This window comes from Castor canadensis, chromosome 5 (assembly GCF_047511655.1).
Source record: "Castor canadensis chromosome 5, mCasCan1.hap1v2, whole genome shotgun sequence".
Classification (NCBI taxonomy): domain Eukaryota; kingdom Metazoa; phylum Chordata; class Mammalia; order Rodentia; family Castoridae; genus Castor; species Castor canadensis.
This window is the reverse complement of record NC_133390.1, coordinates 71,119,078-71,142,138: the sequence shown is the minus strand read 5'-3', so window position 1 is coordinate 71,142,138 and position 23,061 is coordinate 71,119,078. Positions and strand designations below refer to the sequence as shown.

The window sequence follows — 23,061 nt, the reverse complement described above, 5'->3', positions numbered from 1 at the left end:
TCTCCATTTTTATTTAAGCCTTAAATTAATTTTTTCATTTTTTTATGGTTTTCAGTAAACAGGTCTTGCACGTTTTTTGTTATACTCTATATAACTTTCATGTTTTTTGATACTATTTAAGTGTTTCTTTAGAAATATCCAATGTTCATTGCATATATAAAGAAACACGGTTGCTTTTTGTGCATTGATTTTATAGCCTATGACTTTTCTATGCTTGAATATTAATTCTAGTAATTGTTTTATAGATTCTTCAAGTTTTACTGTGTAGACAATCATGCCATTTGCAAAAAGAGATCATTTTATTTCTTCCTTTCCAATTAGTATGTCTTGTTTTTTTGAGATGGGGTCTCACTGTGTTGCCCAGGCTGGTCTTGAACTTGAGGGCTCAAGTGTTCCTCCTGTCTCAGCCTGCTGAGTACATTGGGACTATGGTCATGAATGTACCATCACACCTGGTTGCAATCTGTACTTCTTTTCTTTCTTTCTCTTGTCTTACTTACTGCATGGTCTAAGACAACCACTATGATATTGAGTAGGGTAGGAGTGATGAGTGGGAACAGCTTTGCTTGTTTCCCACGCTTAGGGAAAAACATTAGTCTTTCCACATTTAGTATGATGTTCGCTATACGTTTTTGTATATACCATTGATCAGAGTAAGGGACTTCCATTCCCAATTCCTAATTTGGTGAGTTTTTTTTTAACATCATGAATACATGTTGTATTTTGTCAAATGGTTTTTCAGTAACTATTGAAATATCATGCGCTTTTCTATTCTGTTAATATGAAGAAATGCATTGTTTGATTTTTGATACTGAATTAGCCTTCATTCCTGGGGTAACCTTGCTTGGTCATATTGTGTTATAATGACATAATATCTTATCAGAAACTAGCTCCTGACTGTCTCTTTTGTGGTTTCTCCTGTCTCAGTCCTATTTTATTTTATTTTTTATCATTTGGGACCTCCTTCTCTCTTTTCTCAGACCTTTCCTAACTAGAACATCCTTCAGTCTTCACGTCCTCCTCTCTTTTTCTCTCTTTACCCATCACTTAGTGGTTTTCAGTTACTTCCCAGAGGCCTGTTCTGAGGGTCTCACTTCATAGTTACTATACTAGTTAATACTATAGTCCATGGGCTACTTCTTTCTGGACTTTCTCCTCCCTGATCTTAAGGGATCTTCCTTTTGAGTCAGCTCTGCCCTGCCTGGCCTCCCAGCCTCAGGCAGGTCTTTGCTCCCTCATACTTTAGGCTTCTGTGGCAGTGTTCTAAACTACCTCCCATTCCTTGTATGTTTGTCCTGATGAATCTTTCCAAATTTGCCACTCTGCTACTATTTGGTTCAGTGGTCTTTAATGGCTCTCATTGTATAAGGATCATGCCATGCTCTCTTAATCTAAGTCTCTTAGTCTAAGTTCTGTGGACATCTGGAGAATCAGAGAGAGACTGGGTTATTTGTCAAGGGCCCAGGGTACCTTGGGTATGGGAGTTTCTCATGCATGGCAGTCTTGGCACATTTCTCCCTAATTCAGAGCTTAGTCCAGAGGTCAGAGGTCTCCCCCATTGCTTCTCCATTGCTCTCCCCCACCTTCTTTTACTTTTTGCTTGGTATTAATCTATTTCTACTTCATATTACTGATTCTCCTTCAGATTTTATCACTTACCTCCTTGACCTACATAGTTTGGGCTGCTACAGCAGAATATTATAGACTGGGTGGCTTATAAACAAAAATTTGTTTGACACAGTTCCCGAGACTGGAAGTCTAATATGAGGATGCCAGTTTCTGGTGCGGGCCCTCTTCTGGTTTGTAGATGGCTGTCTTCTCTTATCCTCACATGTAGAAAACAGAGGCAAGGGAGAAAACTTGAATCTCTTCTTATGAGGACATTAATCCCATTCATGGAGGCTCTTCCCTCACGACTTAATTACCTCCTGACATCATCACATTAGCATTAAAATTTTAACATATGAATCTCAAGGGTACACAAACATTTAATCTATAACACTGTTCAAGTAGATGGCACATTCCTGTTGAGTAGAGGTCATCTTCCTTTGTCACAAGGTTTTCCTATGCCATGTGTTTACAGAAAATGATGGTGATGGGATTCAGGGGTAGGTGGGACTGGGGTGGGAGTTGTAGGAGTTGCAAGTCAGCAACAGTAGCCAACAGAGCAGAACTGGGGGGAAGCCTGTCACCTGAGACCATGGTTTCCCTGCAGGCACATTCAGGAGACACCTGGGGACTCAGGTACTCTTCAGCTGGGAAAGAGCCAAACTTTGAAATGGGAGACTGAAAGTCATTTTCTGTTCATGGAGTAGGGCACACACCCTCTAGGACATCTCTAGAGCAAATACTACAACTGGTATGGAGCCTACATGGCTACCAGATCTCAACTTGAGAGGTCCTGGGTGAGAGTCAGGACCAACTCAGAACATATTGGGGGAAGCCTTCAGGTAGAGCACTGACCTGAGTGGAAGACAGAACTTCTAGGTTCCAGAGAGAAAGAGGCCCTTGAGAAGAGTGTGGGAGTCATCTGCCAGGCCACTGTCAGGTGTCTGAAGTCCCAAATGGACAAGTGCCTTCCTCACCCGGGACTAGATAACATGGACTTCCTGGAGGCCAGAGGGGCCACAATGGAAGGTGCAGGGCTGATCGGGGTTTAGTGCTGGGGTTGGGGCTCAGAATCAAGTTGTGGAGGAGGACTGAGGTGCATCGTGAAGCCTCTACCACCTGCGGGCCTGAGCATCCTTGTGAGACTCCTAGTGCAAGTGACCTGAAGAAAGGGCAGGGCCAAGCTCCATATGCTCAGATCCCCAGGTAGTTTACCTGCCAAGATCTATTTTGACTAAACACCAGCTCGCTGGTTGTGTGATATACACTTGCCTTTGTGGGTTTTTGTTGTATTGCTTTATTTTCCCTTATTTTTTCAAAGAAGCTATGCCAATGCGTGTGTGTGTGTGTGTGTGTGTGTGTGTGTGTGTCTGTGTAGCAGGGGAGAGGGCAGATGCCTGCCTGCTAGTGTGTGTGGTTGTCAGGGAGCTTGGGCTGGTACAGAGAAAGAAGGGCAACCTGGGAAGGAAGGAGATGAGCCCCACTCAGGACAGATTCCCACTGGTCAGGCCCTGCATCTTTCCTTCATTCCTCAGAGTGTTTTGCACAGTACTGGGGCCTTATGGGTGGCCAGCAAATCCTGAATTTAAGGGAGCAGAGTGGATCTCTGGGAGTAATAAGTCAAGGCTTCTTTGGAAAGGCATCCCTTTTTGCTAAACTAGGCTCTATCACACTTTCAGAAGTGAAGTCCCATTGCCCCTGTGGAACTTTCCTCACGGTATGCCCTGCTTGCCTCCAGCAGATCTTTTAATTTGGGTACTTTGGACATGTTCAGTATGATTATCCATTGATTCTGAGTCCTTAGGGGTCACACCCCTTCATGGATCAGCCAAGCTTTGGGGTTTGAAGTTGTCAGAAAGCCTGAATGATTAAGATTGGCTTCTCAAATAAGGGCAAAATAGTTTCTGCTGGGTATTGAGGGGGTGGGGGGGAGAGGGAGGGGGCGGAGTGGGTGGTAAGGGAGAGGGTGGGGGCAGGGGGGAGAAATGACCCAAGCCTTGTATGCACATATAAATAATAAAAGAAAAAAAAAAGAAACTGATACAATAAATGTTTACTATGGAGCCACAAAAAAAAAAAAAAAAAAAAAAAAGATTGGCTTCTCCATCTGTGTAGCTGCATGTAGGGTGCCCTCGGCATTTTTTTCTAGTAGCTAGGTATGTGCTTGCTAAATCATGGGCTGGGGTCTCCATGCTCTGGGGCCAGGATGATTGGGGTCTGGGCTCCAGTGACCAGCACCTGCTCCAAGCCTGAGCTTGGTTTGCTTATCTCCCATTCTGTAGCTTGTCTCCAATGTCCTCATCTTCTCCTGTACCAACATCGTGGGCGTCTGCACCCACTATCCAGCTGAGGTCTCCCAAAGACAGGCCTTCCAGGAGACCCGGGAATGCATCCAGGCACGCCTCCACTCACAGCGGGAGAACCAGCAACAGGTGAGTGAGGCCTTCCTGATCTGGTATGACTGGCCAGGGGGTAGTGGAGAGAGCCAAGGCCTGTCTCGTCACCCCACGGGCTGTCCTTATTCCACTGCCCAGCCTCACCTCCCAAGAATATTTCCCCTTAGAGAACTGGCATTCCTGGCTCTGTGGGAATCCTTTAGGCCCTCCCTGCTCTTGCACATAGTCTCCACATGTGGTTTGAACATAAGCCAAGCAGCAGGATGGCTCCTCCCTTCCTCCTTCTCTCCCTCTCACTAGTTGGAGAGGTGAGAGCAGTCAGCATTTCTAGCTGAGATTGAGGTAAGCACTTATGGAGAGAAGAAGAAAAAGAGGGGACATGTAATGCCCCTGAGGTCCCCACACCTGGCACTTCCTCCCTGCCCAGTTCTGGGTGTGGTGATTCAAAGAAGGATGACAGCTTTGTCTCTCCCCAGACTGTCCTGGGCCAAGGGAGGCCAACAATTCACAGACTTGGGTGAGGCTCCCAGTCTTTGGGCACCTCTCCCTGCAAAGGTGAGATGGGGTGAGGCCTGAGGTCAACTTCAGGGTTCCAGCTGTCTGGGGGACAGGGTCCTGTTTGGGGTTCAGGTCTGAGTCACCCTTGTCCTTTCTCCCGTGTGTGGACCATAGAGGTCTGTTAACTCTATACTATAGAACTTCCAGACAGGAGGTGGGGGACGGGGTGGGGAGGAAGGGATGATGGTGAGAGCGAGCAATTAGTAGTGGGTCTCCCATGTATTTGGACCAAGCATGACTCTTATGAGATGAGGTTACTACAGACCAAGTCCTCCCTCCCCAGCCCTTGGCAAAATCAGTGGAGCCCTTCTGTGTGCCACATGCCGTCAGGTTCCATGGCATATATGAACATGGAAGGTCTGCCTCTGAGCTGGGGACAGGGGGAAAATGGCTAAGCCAGCAGTGGAGTGCACACTGTGAACACTTTTAAGTGCAGAGTGGTTTCACTGCTGCATGCTAGATGGTTGTAGTGACACAGCTGGTGAACATACAGTGCCTCTCTGAGTTTTCATTTGTCCCTGTCTGACCCTGCCTCCCCACCTGCACTCCCTCTGTGGCCATTGTATCTTACCAGGTACCCCATGTACACTGGCCAGTCCAAAGCATGACCACCCCATTTACTCTTGGTCCTGCCTGAAGTCCTGGTCCAGCCTCTTGAAGGAGATTGTGCTCAGTAGTGTCTCTGTAGTCCTCCCACTGTCCTTTGTCTACAGGTTTACCTCATTTTAGGCATACAACACCCTGCTCACTCCCTAAGCCCCAGCATTCCACAGGAGCCTCCAGCTTATCCCTGTTCCAGGCCTGACCTCTCTGAGAACTGACATCTTCCTTTCCCAGTGTCCCTTCTTGCTCTGGGCTTCACCCCTTCCCCAGAATGATTATCTTTCTTTTTTTTGCGGGGGGGGGGAGCAGTGTCTCAGTATGTAACCCAGGCTAGCCTCCAACTCTCAATCTTCCTGCCTGAGTGCTGGGATTATAGGTATGTGCCACCTTGTCTATCTTGGATAGTTACCTTTTTTGCTCTCTCCTTTTATTTTATCATTTTTACATTTACTTACATGTGTATACATTGTTTATGCCACCTCCTCCTCAACCCCCACCCCCTGATAATTACCTTTTTTATAGCTTATCAGTTTACTTGCTCTGGCCCTGGCCAGATGCTGTACATGCCACCAAACCCACAGGACTTGGGGGAGAAACTATTTTTTTCCACACCATGTTCAGAGCCAAGGTGCTGGGGAGAGGCAGCCTGCTTTCTCTTATCACCAACCAGAGCCAGCAAGCCATGCAGAAAGGGCTTCTTGGAGTCTCAGAGCAGTTCCTATATGCTGTGTGATTAGTGGACTGGTTTGTTCCTCTGGTCACCCCTGCCCATGTCACCTAGTCCTTAGCCCCAGAAGTAGTTATAAATGTAGGAAGGTCCCTTCTGAATCTACATAGTTTAGTGCACTTTCTCCTGGTCCCATATCACAGAATTGTCCATGATGAGAGTTCATGTTTCTCTCATCAGTGACTCTTTACTGAGAGTTCAGTAAATGTGAGGTGACCTTCAATGGCTATGTTTACTGATGCCTGGGGAGACCAGACCAACCGGTGGAGAGCTGCATTCTTCACTAATTTGCCAGTTGCCTGACTATAAAGTCCCTGGGCTGTGGCACTGGACAACACATAGTTTCTGTCCCTAAGGAGGCTTCTCCTTGCCCTCACCAAAGGGAGGCACAGTTAACCGGCCATTCACGTACAGCATAATCAGGGACTCTATAAAAGAAGGCAAAAGGTGGGATAGGGCTGGTACAGCCAGAGCTGGGCCTCCTAGGAAGGAGGAGGACCTGCAGGAGGGTTAGGAGCAGCAAGTAAGAGCATTGATTCCAGCTGACGGACCTGTGAACAAAGACAAGAAAAGTACCTACAAGCTTGGGGAGCTTCCCATGGTTCGCTGTGGAGTGTAGATTTCAATTGGAGTGCTAGGAGAGGAGGTAGAGGGATAGGGGAGCCAGATTGTGGAAACCTCAAAGCCAGGCTGGAGGCATGGGCTGATCTCCAGAGTTCCAGGAGGCACAGAAGGCAAGGTCAGGTGTGTGCTCTCTTGCTGTGGGGAACTAGCTTAGAGAAAGAGAAACTTATTCAGGTTGGACTTGAAACCAGGCTGGACCTGAAAGGGCCTGGACCTGTGATATGCCAAGGCTGGGATGGTGGGTAGGAGAACTGCAGGTGGGCCTAGTTGTAGAGAGCATGCCAAGGAAAGGGCAAGGCACAGGGAAAGGGGTGAGGGCATTGGGTTGCAGTGGACAATAACGAGGAGTGGGTTCAGTGAGTCCCTGAGAATCCATATGTGATATGGTGGTGTTTGTCAGGGGAGTGATGTGACAAAGGCAGTGATTAAGAGAAACTGGAAATGTGCAGGCAGCTGGGTGGCCTGAGGAGAGGCTGTGTGGGCAGGGTGGTGCCACTGGAGTCTAGAGTCAGGTGAGTATTGCACATGGACAGTGGAGGAGAGCACAGAAGGGAAAGGACAAGTTTGAGAACTGTTTCCAGGTCAGCAGGACTTAATCAATTCTGAAAATTTGGCCTGAGTCCCAGAGGCAAGTTCTGCAAATGAAAGCAGTTTACATTGGCAGGGTCTTGATCTTGGTGCAGGAGAATGGGGGTGTTGTGGGTAGGACCTGAGGAATAAAAAAAGGTGGAAAGGCCAGTCTGGTTGGGGGTGTGATGTCAAGGTGGTGGCAAGACATCCAGGTGGGCATTTAGAGACCAGTGACCCTGGGTGGGAGCTGGGGTGTGGGGGTGAAGTTAAAGCTTATGGGTGGTGAAAGCTTTGGCAGTGGGTTAGAAGAGGCAAGAATGATGACAGAGGAGGAAGAGGACCCAGAAAAGACCCAGGAACAGAAGAGTCTTAGGGACACCTGGGAGGGGACCAGCATTCAGTGCCAAGAGAAGGGCAGGAGAATGAGGGGGATAGCTAGAACAAAAGGACAGAGAGGAGAGCAAACCTGGTAGAGGGCCTGGCCCGGAGTGAGAGCTGTGGTGTGCAGCAGTGGAGACCACCCTACACAAGAGGCAATTGCATCTCTTGGAGCAGGACAGGTCCTAGAAGAGAACTAGGAAAGTGGGCAAAGTCAAGATCCCTTAATTGGCTGGCATGACCTGCCCCTGCTTCTCTCCCACCTCCCCTTTGGCTGGCTTGGACATCTTTGTTTTCTTCAAAGTCATCCTGGGCCACTGTTTCCCATGTGAAGTTGCAACACTCACCTATCCTTCTGGTCTCCATGCAGCCTTCTCTGATCACCCTAACTCTCCCTAGTCTAGGCCAGGTGTCTCTGCTCAGTGCCCTCATAGTACCCCACACTCCCAGGAGTCTGAATGCTTTGAGGAGGAGGAAACTTGCCTATCTATAGTTTCATGGTTATGACTCCTGGCACCCAGAATGATGCCTGAAACATGGTAGGTTCTCAGTAAATACTGGATGACTGATTGAATGAATCTCATGTAATGCAGTCAACAAGCCTATCCCTTTCATGGAAGAGGAACCTCTTTTGGCTCAGAGAAGTTCAGTAGTTTTCCCAGGGGTCACACAGAGCCTCAGACAAAATCAGATTCTAATCCAAGGTACTCACTACTTATAGGTTTGCCAGGAGTGCCTTTCCCAGTAAGCAAGGTGGCAAGCCTGGGGAAGGACCAGGAGTTGTCCCAGGGAGCCCCAGGGTATGACTTTAGCTGCCCCACTCGCCCTGTACACACAGGTGCTGTTCCCATGAATCTCAGGAGAGCCTGAGAGGTCTTCTCAGGGTAGAGGTGTAGATGAGAAGGAACTTTCTAAGCAGGAAGAAGGAGAGGTGACAAACTCGCCTGCTTTCCTCAGACATGCCTGCTTTCCTCCACAGGAGCGGCTCCTGCTGTCTGTCCTTCCCCGTCATGTTGCCATGGAGATGAAAGCAGACATCAATGCCAAGCAGGAGGATATGATGTTCCACAAGATTTACATCCAGAAACATGACAACGTGAGGTAGGGGTAAGGGCAGGGTGGATCCCAAAGGAGACATCCCGGCTTCTTTTCCTTAAGCGATGCAGCCCACAGGGTGACCTGGTGCTTTGGAGTGTGGGTTGTCTGGAGCCAGCCAATCCTGCCCCTCCATCTGCAAGGTGAATTATCACTGTGCCTGTTTAACTTTCTTTAGGGGCTGAAGGGGGCAGTGAGGCTTCAGGAGAGGATTGAGGAAGAAAGGAACAAAAAAGAAAGAAAGAACACCACCTATTGGGGAGACTCCTAGCTTGATAAGGAAGATAGAAAGCATAGACTAAGGACCCCAGTGTCCCTTCTCTTCACAATCTTCATCACCCTCAACAGCTTGCATGCCTTCGAAGCCCAGGCATGCCAACCACTGTACTAGGTATTGCCCATCTTATCACTGATCCTTTCAGTATCCCTGCAAGATGAGTCGAACAGCACTCCCAGTTTCTAGATCCAGCTCAGAATGGCAGGACCCTTGCCCAAGGCTCCTCAGCCAGGAGTGCTAAAGCCAGGGTTGCACCCAAGTTAGCCTGAACTCCTAAGCTCAAACTCCTTTCCCTGCATATTTGCTGCCTCCCTAGACAGAAGCCACTGACAGCAGGGATGTGCAAACAGATGTAGATTAATAGAATGCAAAATCTGCTTAGGAGTTCCACAGGGACCTGAAGCGGTACAGTAGCCTTCATCCAGTGTGGCTCTTGGAGAGCCTGGTAATCCTCCCATATGCCCAGAAAAGGAACTGCTGTATGAGCTTACTTTCTCCCTAACTGAATTTTTCTGACACCTGAGTCCTCTAAGGTCACTATAAAGAGAACCTTTGGGTGCTGGGGCTGCATTTTCAATAAAGTGAGTCAGTGGAACACACACACACACACACACACACACACACACACACACACACACACGAAGGAGAGGCTGTTGACAGCAAGGGATCTATGTTTTCTATGCAGAGTGAGTAGGGCTGTTCATCCCCTAAGCATGCCCCAGTGTCTGAAAATGCTATTTCTGAATTTGTTATCCATCTTCTCTCAAAACCCAGGGGCCAGGGCTGAGAGTGTGGCTCAAGTAGTACAGCACCTGCCTAGCAAGTGTGAGGCCCTGAGTTCAATCCCCAGTATGAGAGAAAGAGAGAGAGAAGAAAAGCCTGTAGGGGAAAAATATAGCTGCACCACATATTTGTGCTCAGTTTTCAGAGTCTCCTAGCCCCTCTGAAGCCCACCCTTGCTCCACATAAGGCAGAGCTGGTGTAGCCAGCTACAGCTTTGATCTCCTAGGCAGAAGGCCACCCTGGCTGAGTCTCCAGAACCAGGAGGCATCCTCCCGAGGGGGCTGAGCTCAGAGAGAATGGTGGAGGCAATGCTGTGACTGCTGGGTGTGAGGCTATTAGGCAGCATGTGTGTTGGCTTCTCTGCTGTTGTTCCTCATGCCCACCTCTGTCATCCTGTATGGAATAACCACTTGGGATCATAGTGCATGCTTCCATAAAGTGTGCTTCTCCCAGCAGCTGCCCAAGTGCTTCCATATGTTCCCAGTCCCCACAAATACAAGATGTTGGTGCTCTTCTTACCCTCATTGAACAGGTGAAGAAACCGAGGCATAGAGATTTATAACTTGTCTAAGATCCTTAGCTGGTTAAGTGGGAGGATTGTCCCCTACTTAAAGCTTTCTGGTTTCCATGTCTTTATTTTGCTTGACTCCTGCACAGTTGGTATTTGTATACCCAGGAGAGAGGATTTGGACAAGGTGGCTTGGGGAGCCCCCAGGGCAAGAGGAAACTGAGGAGAGGTGGGGAGGGAGGTTTGGCTTCCAGTGTGTGTGTGTGTGTGTGTGTGTGTATGTGTGTCTGTCTGTCTGTCTGTCTATCTGTCTGTGTCCATAAAGTGACTGAAGACCCATCAAGGCTATCCTAAAGCCTTAGGTCTCCAACATGGGACATGTGAAGAAACTGCCTTCCCAATTAGGACAAATCTCAGAGGCTCAAGTATCAGATGGGAAAGGGTGACTGGAAAATGGTCTCAACACATCTGAGCCTGGCCCCTGAGCTTGCCCCTTCTGGAATTTCCTCTCTCAGTCTGGCCCTGTCTTCACCACCTTGCTGGCTCTGGCATTGTCCAGGGCAGAGCTAGACAAAAGGTAATTTCCTTGATTGCTGTTAGCTCAGCAGAGTTTTCCACAACTTTCACTCAAACAGAAGTAGAACACAAAGGAAATCCAGAAAACTCACCACACAGAAACAGCCTGCTATGTAAGACACAGGTTCCTGCCTGGCACACAGCCAATACCTTGGCTCCTGTGGCCTCTGCATCTCTGCCCAGTCCCTGCCATCTCCTGCCATTCCCTCTTCCAACTGGCAGGCATCATGACACTTCTGTCCCACAGCTGCTGGCCCTCAGGCTCCCAGCCCTCCAGCAAGGGGGTTTGGTCAGAGGGGCTCACTCAGGCCCATTCCCAATGATCCAGCTTGAGGAATGGCCCACTCTCCTGGTGCCTCCCAACTCCCCATGGAGGCAATGACTTTGGGTCCATCAAAGAAAAGTGACCCAATCACAGAGCATCCTAAACATCTACTCGGCATGAGTCAGGCCAAGCCACAGTGGGGGTATTTCTGTTGAGGATGTGTCAGGATCAATGACAGCAATCAGAAAAGAGATGAAAGGAGTTAAAAAAACCAAGAGGCTGCAATTCTCATGTGGACAGAGTAATCTCTAGGGAGAGAAGTGGCTGGTGCTCATCAGAGGGTGTGGTACCCTACCACAGTCATATGCAAATGTCCCACTGTGGCTGCTCTCCCTGGGCCCTTGCCAGTCATGATGTAGCCTAGGGGAAACATAGTGCATATCTGGCCTCTGTTTTGGGGTTGGACTTTGGCTGGGTGGGGAGGTGAGTAGTAACGGGGCATCATAGTTTGAACACCACACTTTTGGGACCAAGCTGTTAGAAAGCCAATGGGGTGTATATGTTAGGCCTGGGCTCTGGGGTCAAGTGACCCTGCTCGTCATTCCTGCTATGTGACCAAAGCAAATTTCAGGCACTGAGCCACTCTGAACCCCAGTGTCCTCACCTACAACACAGGATAGCAAGAGTTTCTACTTACTAGGGTTGTGAAGTATAAATGGAATAATGCCGGGAAGTGCTTAGCACAGTTTTTGGCACATGAGTGCTCAGTAATTGGGAGTTGCGATGATTGTTGTTACTGTTATTTTTATAATTGTTATCCCACCCGTATCAACAGGAAAAAGTCTGGGTTTCTCTAGCTGGAGATGGGAAGGTGATGAGTCACATTCATCAATTCTCTACGGAGTTGTAATATTTAGAAAGGGTGATGACATGCTGTTCTTTGGCCCCGCCAAGAGCAAGGCCACAAGAAAAATAAATCAACTCTGCAGTGTGACGGATTAGGCCTAGACTAAGGACAGATGGGGTGTCGGGTAGAGAGGTTTGACCTGGGCAAGGAAGAAGGACAGACGAGGGCACCGCCCTGTGAGGCTTTATTGTCGCCTGGCCTGGAGGAAAATAGTTGTTCATCAGGGACTGGCCAGGGAGCCCATAGGAGGCTTTGGTGCTGGAACACCCGTGGCTATGGGATGAGGCAGACCAGAGCCAGGGAACCCCTAGAGACTCCACCCCTGAGAACCCCAGATATCTCTCCAGTCTGATGTATGGTGACAGATAGACTGTTAGGCAGCTCAGCTAGGCTGTGGCCTCTGACCAGCCTATGGCTTTCGAACCCCCTTTTCCCAAATACCTGCCCCTGCAGCTTGCAGTGCTGGGTTGGGGTGAGAACTGTGCTATCCTTCCTCCTGGGAGTGTCTGGGGCCTTCAGGCCATGTCAACAGAGGCTGCTCTTGGGGTAGAGAGGATTCTGGGAGCTCTGGCTGAGGGAGGAAGGTGATTAGCCAACCTCAGAAGGATTTGAGGAAGAGGATGCGAAGAGCAGCCACCATACCACATGATCTCAATAAAGGTAGACACAGACAGACCTAGGTCATCATCACCAGATGGTCACACCGTGGGCCAGAGCAACACCAATATCCACATGAAGCAGACTGGTACATACCCAGCTCTGCTGCTTGTGAGCTGTGGGAACTTGGGCAAGTCACTGGATCTGAGCCTCAATTTTCTCATCTGTAACTTAGGAATAGACCTGTCTGTTCAATCCTCCACTCAATACATGTTTTACCACTGCCCTAGTCTATGGGGACATGAGCCGTGCTACAAGATGTACTAAAGGAAAGGAGCACAGCTTGCAGTTAAGGTACACATTGTTTCTGGTGTGGTGGAGGCCCCTCTGTTTGAGAAGACACACATTAAACGATGAGGAAAAATTGGTAAATAGTCACATGCTTGTCTTGTCTTGCACTGAGCACTATGGGAAGAACAGGTAAGCCTGTTCCATGTCCAGGAGACATGGACTTTGCAGGGTACACATGTTAAACAACTTAGGGTGCAATCACTCTTATAATGGTGAGAAGTGGTGTGGGGCAACAGAGTTCATAAGAGGGGCCAGGACTGGGAGATGAACTGAGAGAAGGTCTGGAAAGCCCCCAGCCCCAACCTGTCCATGAGACCTAGGCTGATGGCCCTGGAGGGGGCATGGTAGACCCTTCTGAGTGAAGATGACTTCAAACCTGACTAGACTAGCCTGTGTTGGAGCCCCTTAGGTTTTAAAAGTTGTAGGTGGTGGGTGGACCAGGGATCATTACAGACCCTTCTTTGTGGGAAGAGACAAAAGGCTTCCTTATCTAGGGGGTACAGTCACCTGACAAGGAAATAGTCTTCCCAAGCTCCATCAATGCCCCTAGTGTTCTGCAGGTGGGGTCGTGATTCAAGAGCTTAAAATCAGAGCCTGCTTACCTTATTCCCTGGTACCCAGGAACCCTGGGGGGCTACATCTTGGATCCTGGCAGAGGGGTTACTGAGCCTGGCCTGGGAATGAGGTAACCAGTCCCCTCCCCACACTTGTGGGATATAGGGCCAGGGGGAGGGATGCCCCCCCAACGTCTTTCCTTCTCTGATCCCCCTCTCTCCTCAATTTCTCCCTAACTCCTCCTCCTTTTAAGGTTATTATCTCCTCTCTTGTCTCCTTCAAGGACTTGGCTGCATTCCCCAGGTTGCTGTGGTGTCTGGCTCAGGTGTGGTTCTGAATTATAATGACCATGGACAATGTCTGAGATGCTCAGATACCCATGGGTAGATTGTAGGCATCTACAATCCTACCTTGTAGGCAGAGGGTGGAAAATGCTAACTACCAGGCACATCCTCAGCCAGCAGACCACACAAGGAGTTGTCCATAGTACCCTGACCTGATGCCAGGGAAAGTATGTCCCAGGGAAAGTATGACCCAATCATGGTATGAGAAGTCTTTATGTGATTATTTTATTCATTGTACAAACATACTGAGCTGCTATTGTGTGCCAGGTTCCCGCTATGAAAAAAGGTACCATCCTTGCTCCTTAGGGAATATCGGCCCCTATAGTAAGAGAAGTGTTGAATGCAATGCTGTGGGAACAGTGGCAGCTTGGCAACCCAGCCAGCCCTAATGGGGGCCACTGGGATTGGGTCTTTTTTTAATTACTTGTTTTATTTTATTGGCAGTACTGGAGTTTGAATTCAGGGCCTCACACTTGGTAGGCAGGCGCTCTACTATTTGAGCCACTCCACCAGTCCCAATTATTTATTTTAGTTGTGGTAAAATATAAAGGCTAAGAGTTATCATCTTTAAAATGTATCATTTTAAAGTATACAATTCAGTCACATTAAATTCATTCACATTGTTGACCACCCATCACCCAAACTGAAATTACATACATCTTAAATAACTCCCACCCACCAGTCCCTGGAAACCACCATTCAACTTTGTGTCCTTACTCATGTAAGTAGAGCCATATAGAATTCGTGCTTTCTATGACTGGTTTGTTTCACATATCATAGTGTTCTCAAGGTTCATCTGTGTTGTAATATGTGTTAGGATTTCCTTCTTTTTAAGGCTGAGTGATACCTCATTATGTGTGTATGTGGCAGTCTGTTTATTCATTCATTCATCCACTGCCACATACCTGGGTGGCTTCTGTCTTTGGCTGTCATGAATAATGCAGCTGTGCACATGGATGTACACATATCTGTTCATGTCTCTGCTTTCAATTTATCTGCGTGTATACCTACAAGTGGGATTGCTGTGTTATATGCTAATTCTGTGATTAGTTTTTTGAGGAACCACTGTACTGGTTTCTACCTTTTAAGCATTTGACCTTTCTACCAGCAATGTACAAGGGTTTTGGTTTTTCCACATCCTCTCCCAGAGTTGACAAAATGCCTGAGTTTGTCCTGGGACACAGAATGGGGGGGGGGTCAGTGAGGAATGGAGCAGCAACCAGCAAGGACTTATTATTTTAGCTCTCTGTACTCAAAATAGAGGGTCCTGGGGAGACAGGGAGAGAAAGCAGAGCAGAGAGGCACTGGTCAGTTGAACATGTTTGACTGTTTCTTTGCTACAACTGGAATCAGTTGTGACTTATGGTTCTGATTCTACTGAAAATTCAGACACAAGGAAGATTGTTCTGGGCTAGGGTGTTCAAGGAAGATACCATGAAGATAAACCAGTTAGGTATTAAAAGAAAAACATGATTTGTTTTTAACCTTTAAAACATAAATATTTTTATTACACAAAGGATGTATGTTCTTTGTGGTAAAATTGGAAAATATAAGTAATATAAAGAAGAAAAGTCAAAGCACCCAATGTCTCACTAACTAGCTGGGTCTTGGTGTGGTTCCCTCTTTCTTTTGCGTGCCTCTCCTTTAGGTAGAATTTCCCTGACTCTTTCAGGATGCCAAAAGCAGAATGTTCTACAGGTGCTATGGAGGGCTCCATTGCATGGATGGTAAGAGTAGGATTTGGGTAGGGTTTGGGATGGGGTCCTGATGCTGGCAAAGTGGAAGGTGGGACATATTTTGACCCCAGACCCTCTAGAGGGTCCTTTTGGACTCCACTTGCTGAAGGTGTCCTGTCTCTACAACCCTGTGTCCCTACACAATGGTGAGAGTAGAGAGGGTACAGCTGTCTCAGGGTGGATTCTCTCATCAGTGGAGTTTGTGCATACACCCATGTATTTAGCATCCCATGTCCTTGGCTTGTCCCTCTTTTTCCAGCCCATGCCTTCAGATGGCTCCAACTGCTGTCAGCTCCTCTGTCCTCCTCTCTTGTCCTTTTTCTACCACCCCTTGGAAAACAGCCCTCTGGTGTCTGTTCACACCTGGTGGTGTTAACTCACCAAATGGATGTGAATGACTCCGCTCTTCCTTTACCTGACCAGAACCCTTACCAGAACCATGAACCCAAGTGACTCTCTAGGCTAGCTGATTTGGAAGAAAAGGAGGGGTCACAAACAGATGGCTGACTAATGCAAAGGCCCAGCCCACGCACTGGGGGCCTCCCATGTGCTTCCTGGCCCAACACCATGAGGCCCAACATCCTAGGAGGTGGCTGAGACCTTGCTACTCCCCCTTCCCACTCCATTCCCCACCCTCATGACCACTGACCTGGCTCAGGATACAGGATACAGGGCAAGAACCCTAACAGTGCCCAGGGCTGAGAGAATCTGAGGGACTGGTTGTCAGCAGTGCCAGTTTGCCCAGGCTACTGCCAGAGCTCAGTCCTGAGTGTCCAGCAATGCCGTAGGATGTGGCTCTGTGTGCAGAGGCAGGACCAGATACAGATAACTGTGTAAAAACACAGGGCCTGATGGCAGCAAGAGGACACAAGTGTGAGGAAATCGTGGACAGAGCTGAGCTGAAGCTATGCTGGGAGGAGAAGGGCCCATGTGGTAATTGGGATGAATGTGCCTTGGGCTCACCTGTGCAGTAAAAGGTGGGTGAGCAAGCATGAGTGATGGCGGGGCGGGACGAGGTGGGATGGGATGTTGGGGGGAGATGTGTGGAATAGGACAGTGTCTCCCTCTCCTTTTCTTCCTGTCCTTCTTGTCCTCTCATTTGCAGCATCCCTATCACCTGTCTTGTTTCTCCCACTCTTTTTGCCCTTCCTCCTGAGGCAGTTGCCTCTGCTGAGCCGGGCTGGGACTAGAGGGCTGGAGGAGCTTGGGTATGGGAATGGCTCTGGGCACAGAGTCAGGGGCTGCTCCTGTGCTTTTCCTGGGAAGTGAACAGCCTGGCCCCTGATGTGTTCCTTGGTGGCCCTGTCTGTTTCCACCTACCCTGATGGTTTGCCTTTGTGTGTCCAGTGAACAGCTGCAGAGAACATCCCTTTCAGTTGGGGCCACAGCAGCCCAGCACAAGCCCCCATGATAGCTCACACCTACATACCTGTCCACTTGCTTCTGCCCCATAGACAGTGCCAGAGAGTTGCATTATGCTTTCATTTATTTAAGTGTCTGAGGGGCCTACAGACAGCATACTGTGTATTGGTTCTGCTTCTTCCATTCGGGTTATCTGTGTGGTCTTGGTTTGGGGATGTACTGTTTCTGTGCCTCAGTTTCCTCACCCATAAAAACAAGGATACTGACCTCATGGAGTGACTGTGAGGCTTAAACGAGTTACTGCATGTAAGGAGCAGAAAACTGTGTGTTTTAAAATGTAGGTTTTATTAGGTACGGTGAGGCTGACACCGGCGAGAAGATTATTGCCCTTGAAAAGATTGCAGTAGTTCTCAAAAGGAGGAGACATGCCTCCCTGGGCCATATGGGGAGGTCAGAGCCAGCCAGAAGGTAGAGAGAGGGGAGGAAAACATAGGCCAGAGCCTTTATTATGCTCCCTTGGGAAGAAAAGGCTGGCCAGTTTGAGTAATTTCATGGAGCTCTAGGGTATGGGAGCTGTCCCCTATTGTCTGGTCTGATCAGATCAGATGATGGGGGTGGGGGGAACTAGTCTGCAGAGGGCTCTGGGCTGGTTAATTTGCATATAAAAGACACTTATTTCTATCTGACTACCCCTCCTAGGGACAGTAAGGCCTCAGATGTCATAACACAGAATAAAAAAGACATGCTTAGCCAAAGACCTGCTGACCCCCCAGGGGTGGTCCAGTGTTTTTAGTTAAACTGGAGGAATGAGTAATAACTACTTGAGGTGATGAGTATGTCTAATTAGCTTTATTTGATCCATATTATATTCATATTGTATATCATACAAATATATACAATATGTACATTTGTAATTTGTCAATGTTCAATAAAAATAAGAAGATATGTTTAATACACTAACACATTTTTGATATAAAATGAATAAAAACGACAAAACGTATTTAATGTCACATTCTTAATTTTACAAATTGGACTCTGGGTCCTGGAACTTCAAGAGTCCAGAGGTTGTTGGAAGAGCATAGGGCCTTAAGATCATTCTCGAGCTGGCTTTCCTCTCTGAGGCCCCATCCCTGTTCTGTGATCTGGGCATCCCAGCCCCTCACTGCAGGGCTGCTGGAGGACTCAGTTGGGTTTTAGTGGTTTTTTTTTTTTTTTTTTTTTTTTTTTTGCAGTCCTGGAGTTTGAATTCAGGGCCTCATGCTTGTTCAGCAGGTGCTCTACCACTTGAGCCACTCTGCCAGCTGGAGAACTCAGTGGGATGATGCGGCTATTAGGATCATCTCAGTAATGAGAGTTAGTACATTTTTATGTTCCTTTTAAAGGAAAACAAAACAAAAACTTGAGGAGCCCTTACACATTCTAGCCCCAGGGCCTTTACTCTCTTCTGGTAGAGTGTTTTGAAGGAAAAGAAAGATGTTTACAACCTAAGGGACATGAGCTACAGAGATGGGTAAAAGATCCATAGCCAGCTGATACATCTGGCTGAGCGCCTGGATGGTGAGGCTGGAAGTGCTGGCCAGTGATTAGAGGTTTCCAGATGTTACCTGGTAGGTCTTCCTTTCTTGCCTTCCTGGGTCTCTTTCAGTCTGTCCCTGCCAGAGGATTCCCTTGGAATGGAGGTCTTGGGGTAAGCTTAGGGTTGGATTCCATTCTGTATGGGACTGGGAAAGGAGATCTTTATGGAGCTCTGTTCTGGCCTTAAGCACTTTCTGGAGCAGGTGTATAAAAGGCCTTCGCTCTTAGGTCCTGCTTTCTTGGGGGCACTGCTGAAGAGGTCAACAGGGGTGGGCCTAAGAGGCTATTGGGAATTGGGGTACACACACCCCAAGTTCCATGCCTTTCTGCCTCCTGTCCTGTTGGTTGTGAGTAAAGGTGCAGTGAGAGTTCAGGAAAAACAGAAGCAGGGCTCCCAGTCGTGGGAGAGGCCAGCATCCTTGGCTCTCCAGGGTGAGGCCTCTTCCCCTCCCCAGAAGCTGCTTGGAGCCCCCTAGGACATTTGCTGGCCACAGCCCTTCTATGGCCAGCTGGATCCTGGCTGCATCCACCACTTTTCTTCCCGTATAGAGGCCTGTCTTAGTCTGTTCATACTGCTGTATCAGAGCACCAAAGTGGGTGGCTTGTAAGCAACTTTAATTCTCCTAGTTCTTGAGGTTGGAAGTCTGAGATCAGGGTGCCCACATGGCTGGGTTCTGATGAGAGCCCTCTTCCAGGTTGCAGTTGGCCATCTTTTCATATTCTCACATAGCAGAAAGCAGAGAGCCAGGAAGCAAGCTCATGTCTCTTCTTTCTTACAAGGGTGCTAATCCCATTCACAAGAGCTCTACCCTCATGACCTTAATCACTTCCAAAGGCCCCACCTCTAACACTATCACAGTCAGAATTAGGATTTGCTGTATGAATTTGGGGGACCCAGACATTCAGTCTATAGCAGTGTCTTCCTTCTCCACCTGTCTCCCCAGCATCCTTTTTGCTGACATCGAGGGCTTCACCAGCCTGGCATCGCAATGCACCGCCCAGGAGCTGGTCATGACCCTCAATGAGCTCTTTGCCCGCTTTGACAAACTGGCTGCGGTGAGTTACCCTAAGCTTGGGTCAGAGGGTGGTCTGGTTGAGGGAGAGTTCTGAGGTCAAGGACCTGATGACCCCCAGGGGTGGGCAAATGCTAGGGTGTGTGCTACTGGGCAGAAACTGCTGTTGGGAACCCGTGGTGGGCAGAGGGACAGGCTGCAGCTGTATGTCCTCATTACCCATGTCAGCCCTGACCATGCAATCAGAGCTGCTTTCCCTTCCATGATGGAACAGGCACAGAAGCTCTCTACACCTCATGTGTGGAGAGGGTGGCAAGGTTTGCAGCTCATACTGCCCACCACCCCTGCAGAATTTCGGTTTAGGGCAAATCAAATGTCGTAGAGCCATGAACCTGATGCAGTTGGCCAGAGGGATGAAAGAATGTCTGAATCTCTTACCTGGCCTGCAGACAGCTGTGTGTTGCCCCTGGAGACTTCCAGAAAGAGGGTTCTCCAACATTTGGATGCAATGGAAGTAACCCCGCCCAGCAGGGAATGTGAACTACACACTTGTAAATTGACACTCATAAATAGGAACTTATAGTGGTTTCACATCACTGAGCTTGAGCTAAGTGGATGGGGGCATGCTTGGCACCTGGCAGGCCTCAAATGAGTCCAGGCCACACAGGCACTTGAGTCCCAGAGTCTTGGCCCCATGAATAACTTGGAAGTCCAATTCGGGCAGCTTATAATTGATGATTAATGACGGCCCATCTTACTTCCACTTCCGGATGATGGTGCATCTCTCCAGCACCCATTGCTCAGCAGGAACAGTGGCAGGTGCTTCAGCTGCCTTGACTTCTTGGCACTCACATGTTTGCTGGCTTAGCAGAACAATGGTAAGTCTCAGAGAAACCAGGAGCCAGGCGAGGCTTGTTTCAAGCTCATTTTTGCCTGGTTTAGTCTCTACTTTTTTTTTTTTTTTTTTTAAAGAATAAACAAAACTATGGATAGAATCCTAGGGCCAAGAGTCAAAGTATACTTCCAGAGCATGGAGCAGGACCATAGGCGCTCACCCAGGTGTGGCACCTTCCCTGAATTCACTGACAAGACTGCCCTAGTTACTGAGTCAGGGTGGACCAGCTAAATTCTCCTGGGTCCACAGCAGTAGTTCACTGGGAGTGGGCTCTTGTACCCGGGGAGGCTGGAATGCCTCTCCAAGGGCTGTTTAGCCTGTCTCTCAGACCACCACCCCTTCCTGCCTATCTCCTTGAGAGCTTGTTTGGAGGTTCTAGCAGGGGAGCGCAGCTACTCGTATACCCTTGACCGAAGAACGGTCCTCCTCTATCGGGGATGGTCATCCTCTTCGACCGAGCGCGCAGCTTCGGGAGGGACGCACATGGAGCGGTGAGGGAGGAAGGGGACACCCGCCTAGCCAGCCAGATCAGCCGAATCAACCCTGGCGATCAATGGGGTGACAGATGTCGCAGCCAGATCGCCCTCACATCCCTTCCTGCCTATCTCCTGACAAGCCTGGCAAGTACCAGGCAAACTCCAGGCACAGAGTAAATCTGTTTGTTTTCGGTTTCTTTCTCTCCCACTCTTTCTCACTATTTTTGATTTTTAAAATTAATTTGCTTTCCAGGAGAATCACTGCTTACGAATTAAGATCCTGGGGGATTGTTACTACTGTGTCTCAGGACTGCCTGAAGCCAGAGCCGACCACGCCCACTGCTGCGTGGAAATGGGCATGGACATGATCGAGGCCATCTCGTAAGTGCCCACCTCAGGACCCTGTCCAGTTCAGGGAACTGTCCCCTAGCCCGAGCCATGCCTGACTGGCTGACAGGATTGATGGAGGCAGAGAAAAAGCAGAGCAAAGCCATCTCCCAAGGCCTCCCGGCCAGGCTGAAGGACAGATCTGCGCTTTTAACACAAAGGTTAAAACCTTTGTGCCCACTCCAGGGCTCCTTTCAGCCCACAGCCAAACAGCTTTTCCTAGAGGAAGCATGACGAAAGGAGGCTGCAGTCCAGGTGAGCGTTGTTGGCAGGCAGGCTGTGCCTGAGCATACCTGCACTCCAGGGCCTCATGCCTTCTCACAAACTCCCAGCCAACATAGAGCCCACTGGCCCCATTTGCTCCCAGATGGAAGAGTTAGGCTCATGGAGGCTCAGTAGCCCCAGGGTAACATTCCTGGGTGGACGGATTCAAGCACAGGAGTTCCCATTTTGAGAGAATCTACCCTTTCGTGAGCAATAGCAAAAAGGTTCTTGGGCTAATTCTTGGACATTACTGATCGCCAAAGGAGCCCTAGTCATTGAAAAATGTGGACATCCCAAGCTTGCATATCAGCCAAGGGAGCAAGTCAGAGAATGTGTCCAGGTTCAGTAACTTCGGACTTTAGAATAGCCTGGACAAGGACAAAGGGGAAGGCAGGTGGCAAGGTCAGAGGTCAGAGTGGTTGGACAGAAAGGTGGCTGGCCCATTGGTTTGGCACAGTTCCACTGAGTGCCCCTGCGTGCCTAGGCTACACAGTGCTTTACCTGTAAGCAGTCTGTTCAGAGAGGGGAGGCCTGGTCTCCTGTTGCTCTGTACCAGGTATGTCATGTGATACACACAAAGGCAAACTATTGTGAGGAGGGGACAGTGGATTCCACTGAAGGGATTGAGAGAGAATTGATAAAGGAGGTAGCCCTGGAGAAAAGGAAGTTAGAATGAAGTGTCGTCATCCTAAGCCAGTATCCAAAGGTATTGTGAGCAGAAGGGACTGCTCCAGTAACAGTGCTTACCAAGTTGATCCCAGGACAAGGGACATTATGGATGGCTTATGTCTTCCCTGAAGTGGGTGTCAGCCTCTTGCTGATGGGATAGGATGAAGGGCAGGAGTACAGGTGGTCCTGCCCACCAGGCCAAGTTAGATTACTTGTCCCATAGCTTGCTGAGTGGGGCCATGCCTAGAGTATCAGAGAGGGCGAATCCCTAAAAAGTGGAAAGTGTGTACACCCACTCCACCCTGCATCCTCTTCCACAGATCCTGGGTGGGCTGTGAGCCACAGACACAGGTGTGTAGCTTCATCCTGAGTTGGCTGCCTGCCACCCCCTCCATCCCTATTTAAGGTTATAAGTAGAGGACCTAAGGACTCACCCAATCTTTTGAGGAACCCTGGGTGCATGGTGCATGTGGCAGGGACTGGGCCTGCCCTGTGGGACATGGGGCACCCCTAGGCCTCTGCACCTACCCAGGCTCCCCTTCTCTCCTGAGCAGGGTGTATGTCCTCCCTGAAACCCAGCTCACCACCTTTCTCCAGCATCCTGCAAGTGTTGAAGAAGCAGCAATGTGGATAGGTCCAGTAAACAGATAATCAAAAAACCATTTCTGTCTTACCCATAGAGCATGTCTGATTGGGGTTTGGAATGACTATAACTTCCCTGTTGGGATCCAGTTGGCACTAAAGTACATTTGCATTTGTCCAAACACAGTCTAATTGACTGAGAGTAGCAATCACAGGGGAGAAAATGGGGCTCTTGGTTTTAGTGTGCCGCACCTCGCCACCTTGTGGCCAAGGAAGGGAACAAGTGCCTCTTAGGTTAGTGCACCTGAGCACCAGGACCAAGCACCAGTTCTCTTCATATTGAACATTCTAGACTCTATTGAGGCTGGACCAGAGAGAAA

The 23,061-nt window shown here is 48.8% G+C and overlaps 1 protein-coding gene across 2 annotated transcripts in view; it reads left to right on the top strand.

The window, feature by feature from the left end:
- Adcy5 (adenylate cyclase 5) overlaps positions 1 to 23,061 on the top strand; it is a 145,524-nt gene that overhangs the window by 80,507 nt on the left and 41,956 nt on the right. Inside the window, exons 2-6 of one of the 2 annotated variants that reach the window (XM_074073291.1) lie at positions 3,891 to 4,040; positions 4,481 to 4,559; positions 8,444 to 8,565; positions 19,340 to 19,451; positions 21,033 to 21,160. In XM_074073291.1, the coding sequence (XP_073929392.1) occupies positions 3,891 to 4,040; positions 4,481 to 4,559; positions 8,444 to 8,565; positions 19,340 to 19,451; positions 21,033 to 21,160 (591 nt within the window). The remainder of the gene's footprint in view (positions 1 to 3,890; positions 4,041 to 4,480; positions 4,560 to 8,443; positions 8,566 to 19,339; positions 19,452 to 21,032; positions 21,161 to 23,061) is intronic. The other variant, XM_074073290.1, reaches the window with a different exon arrangement.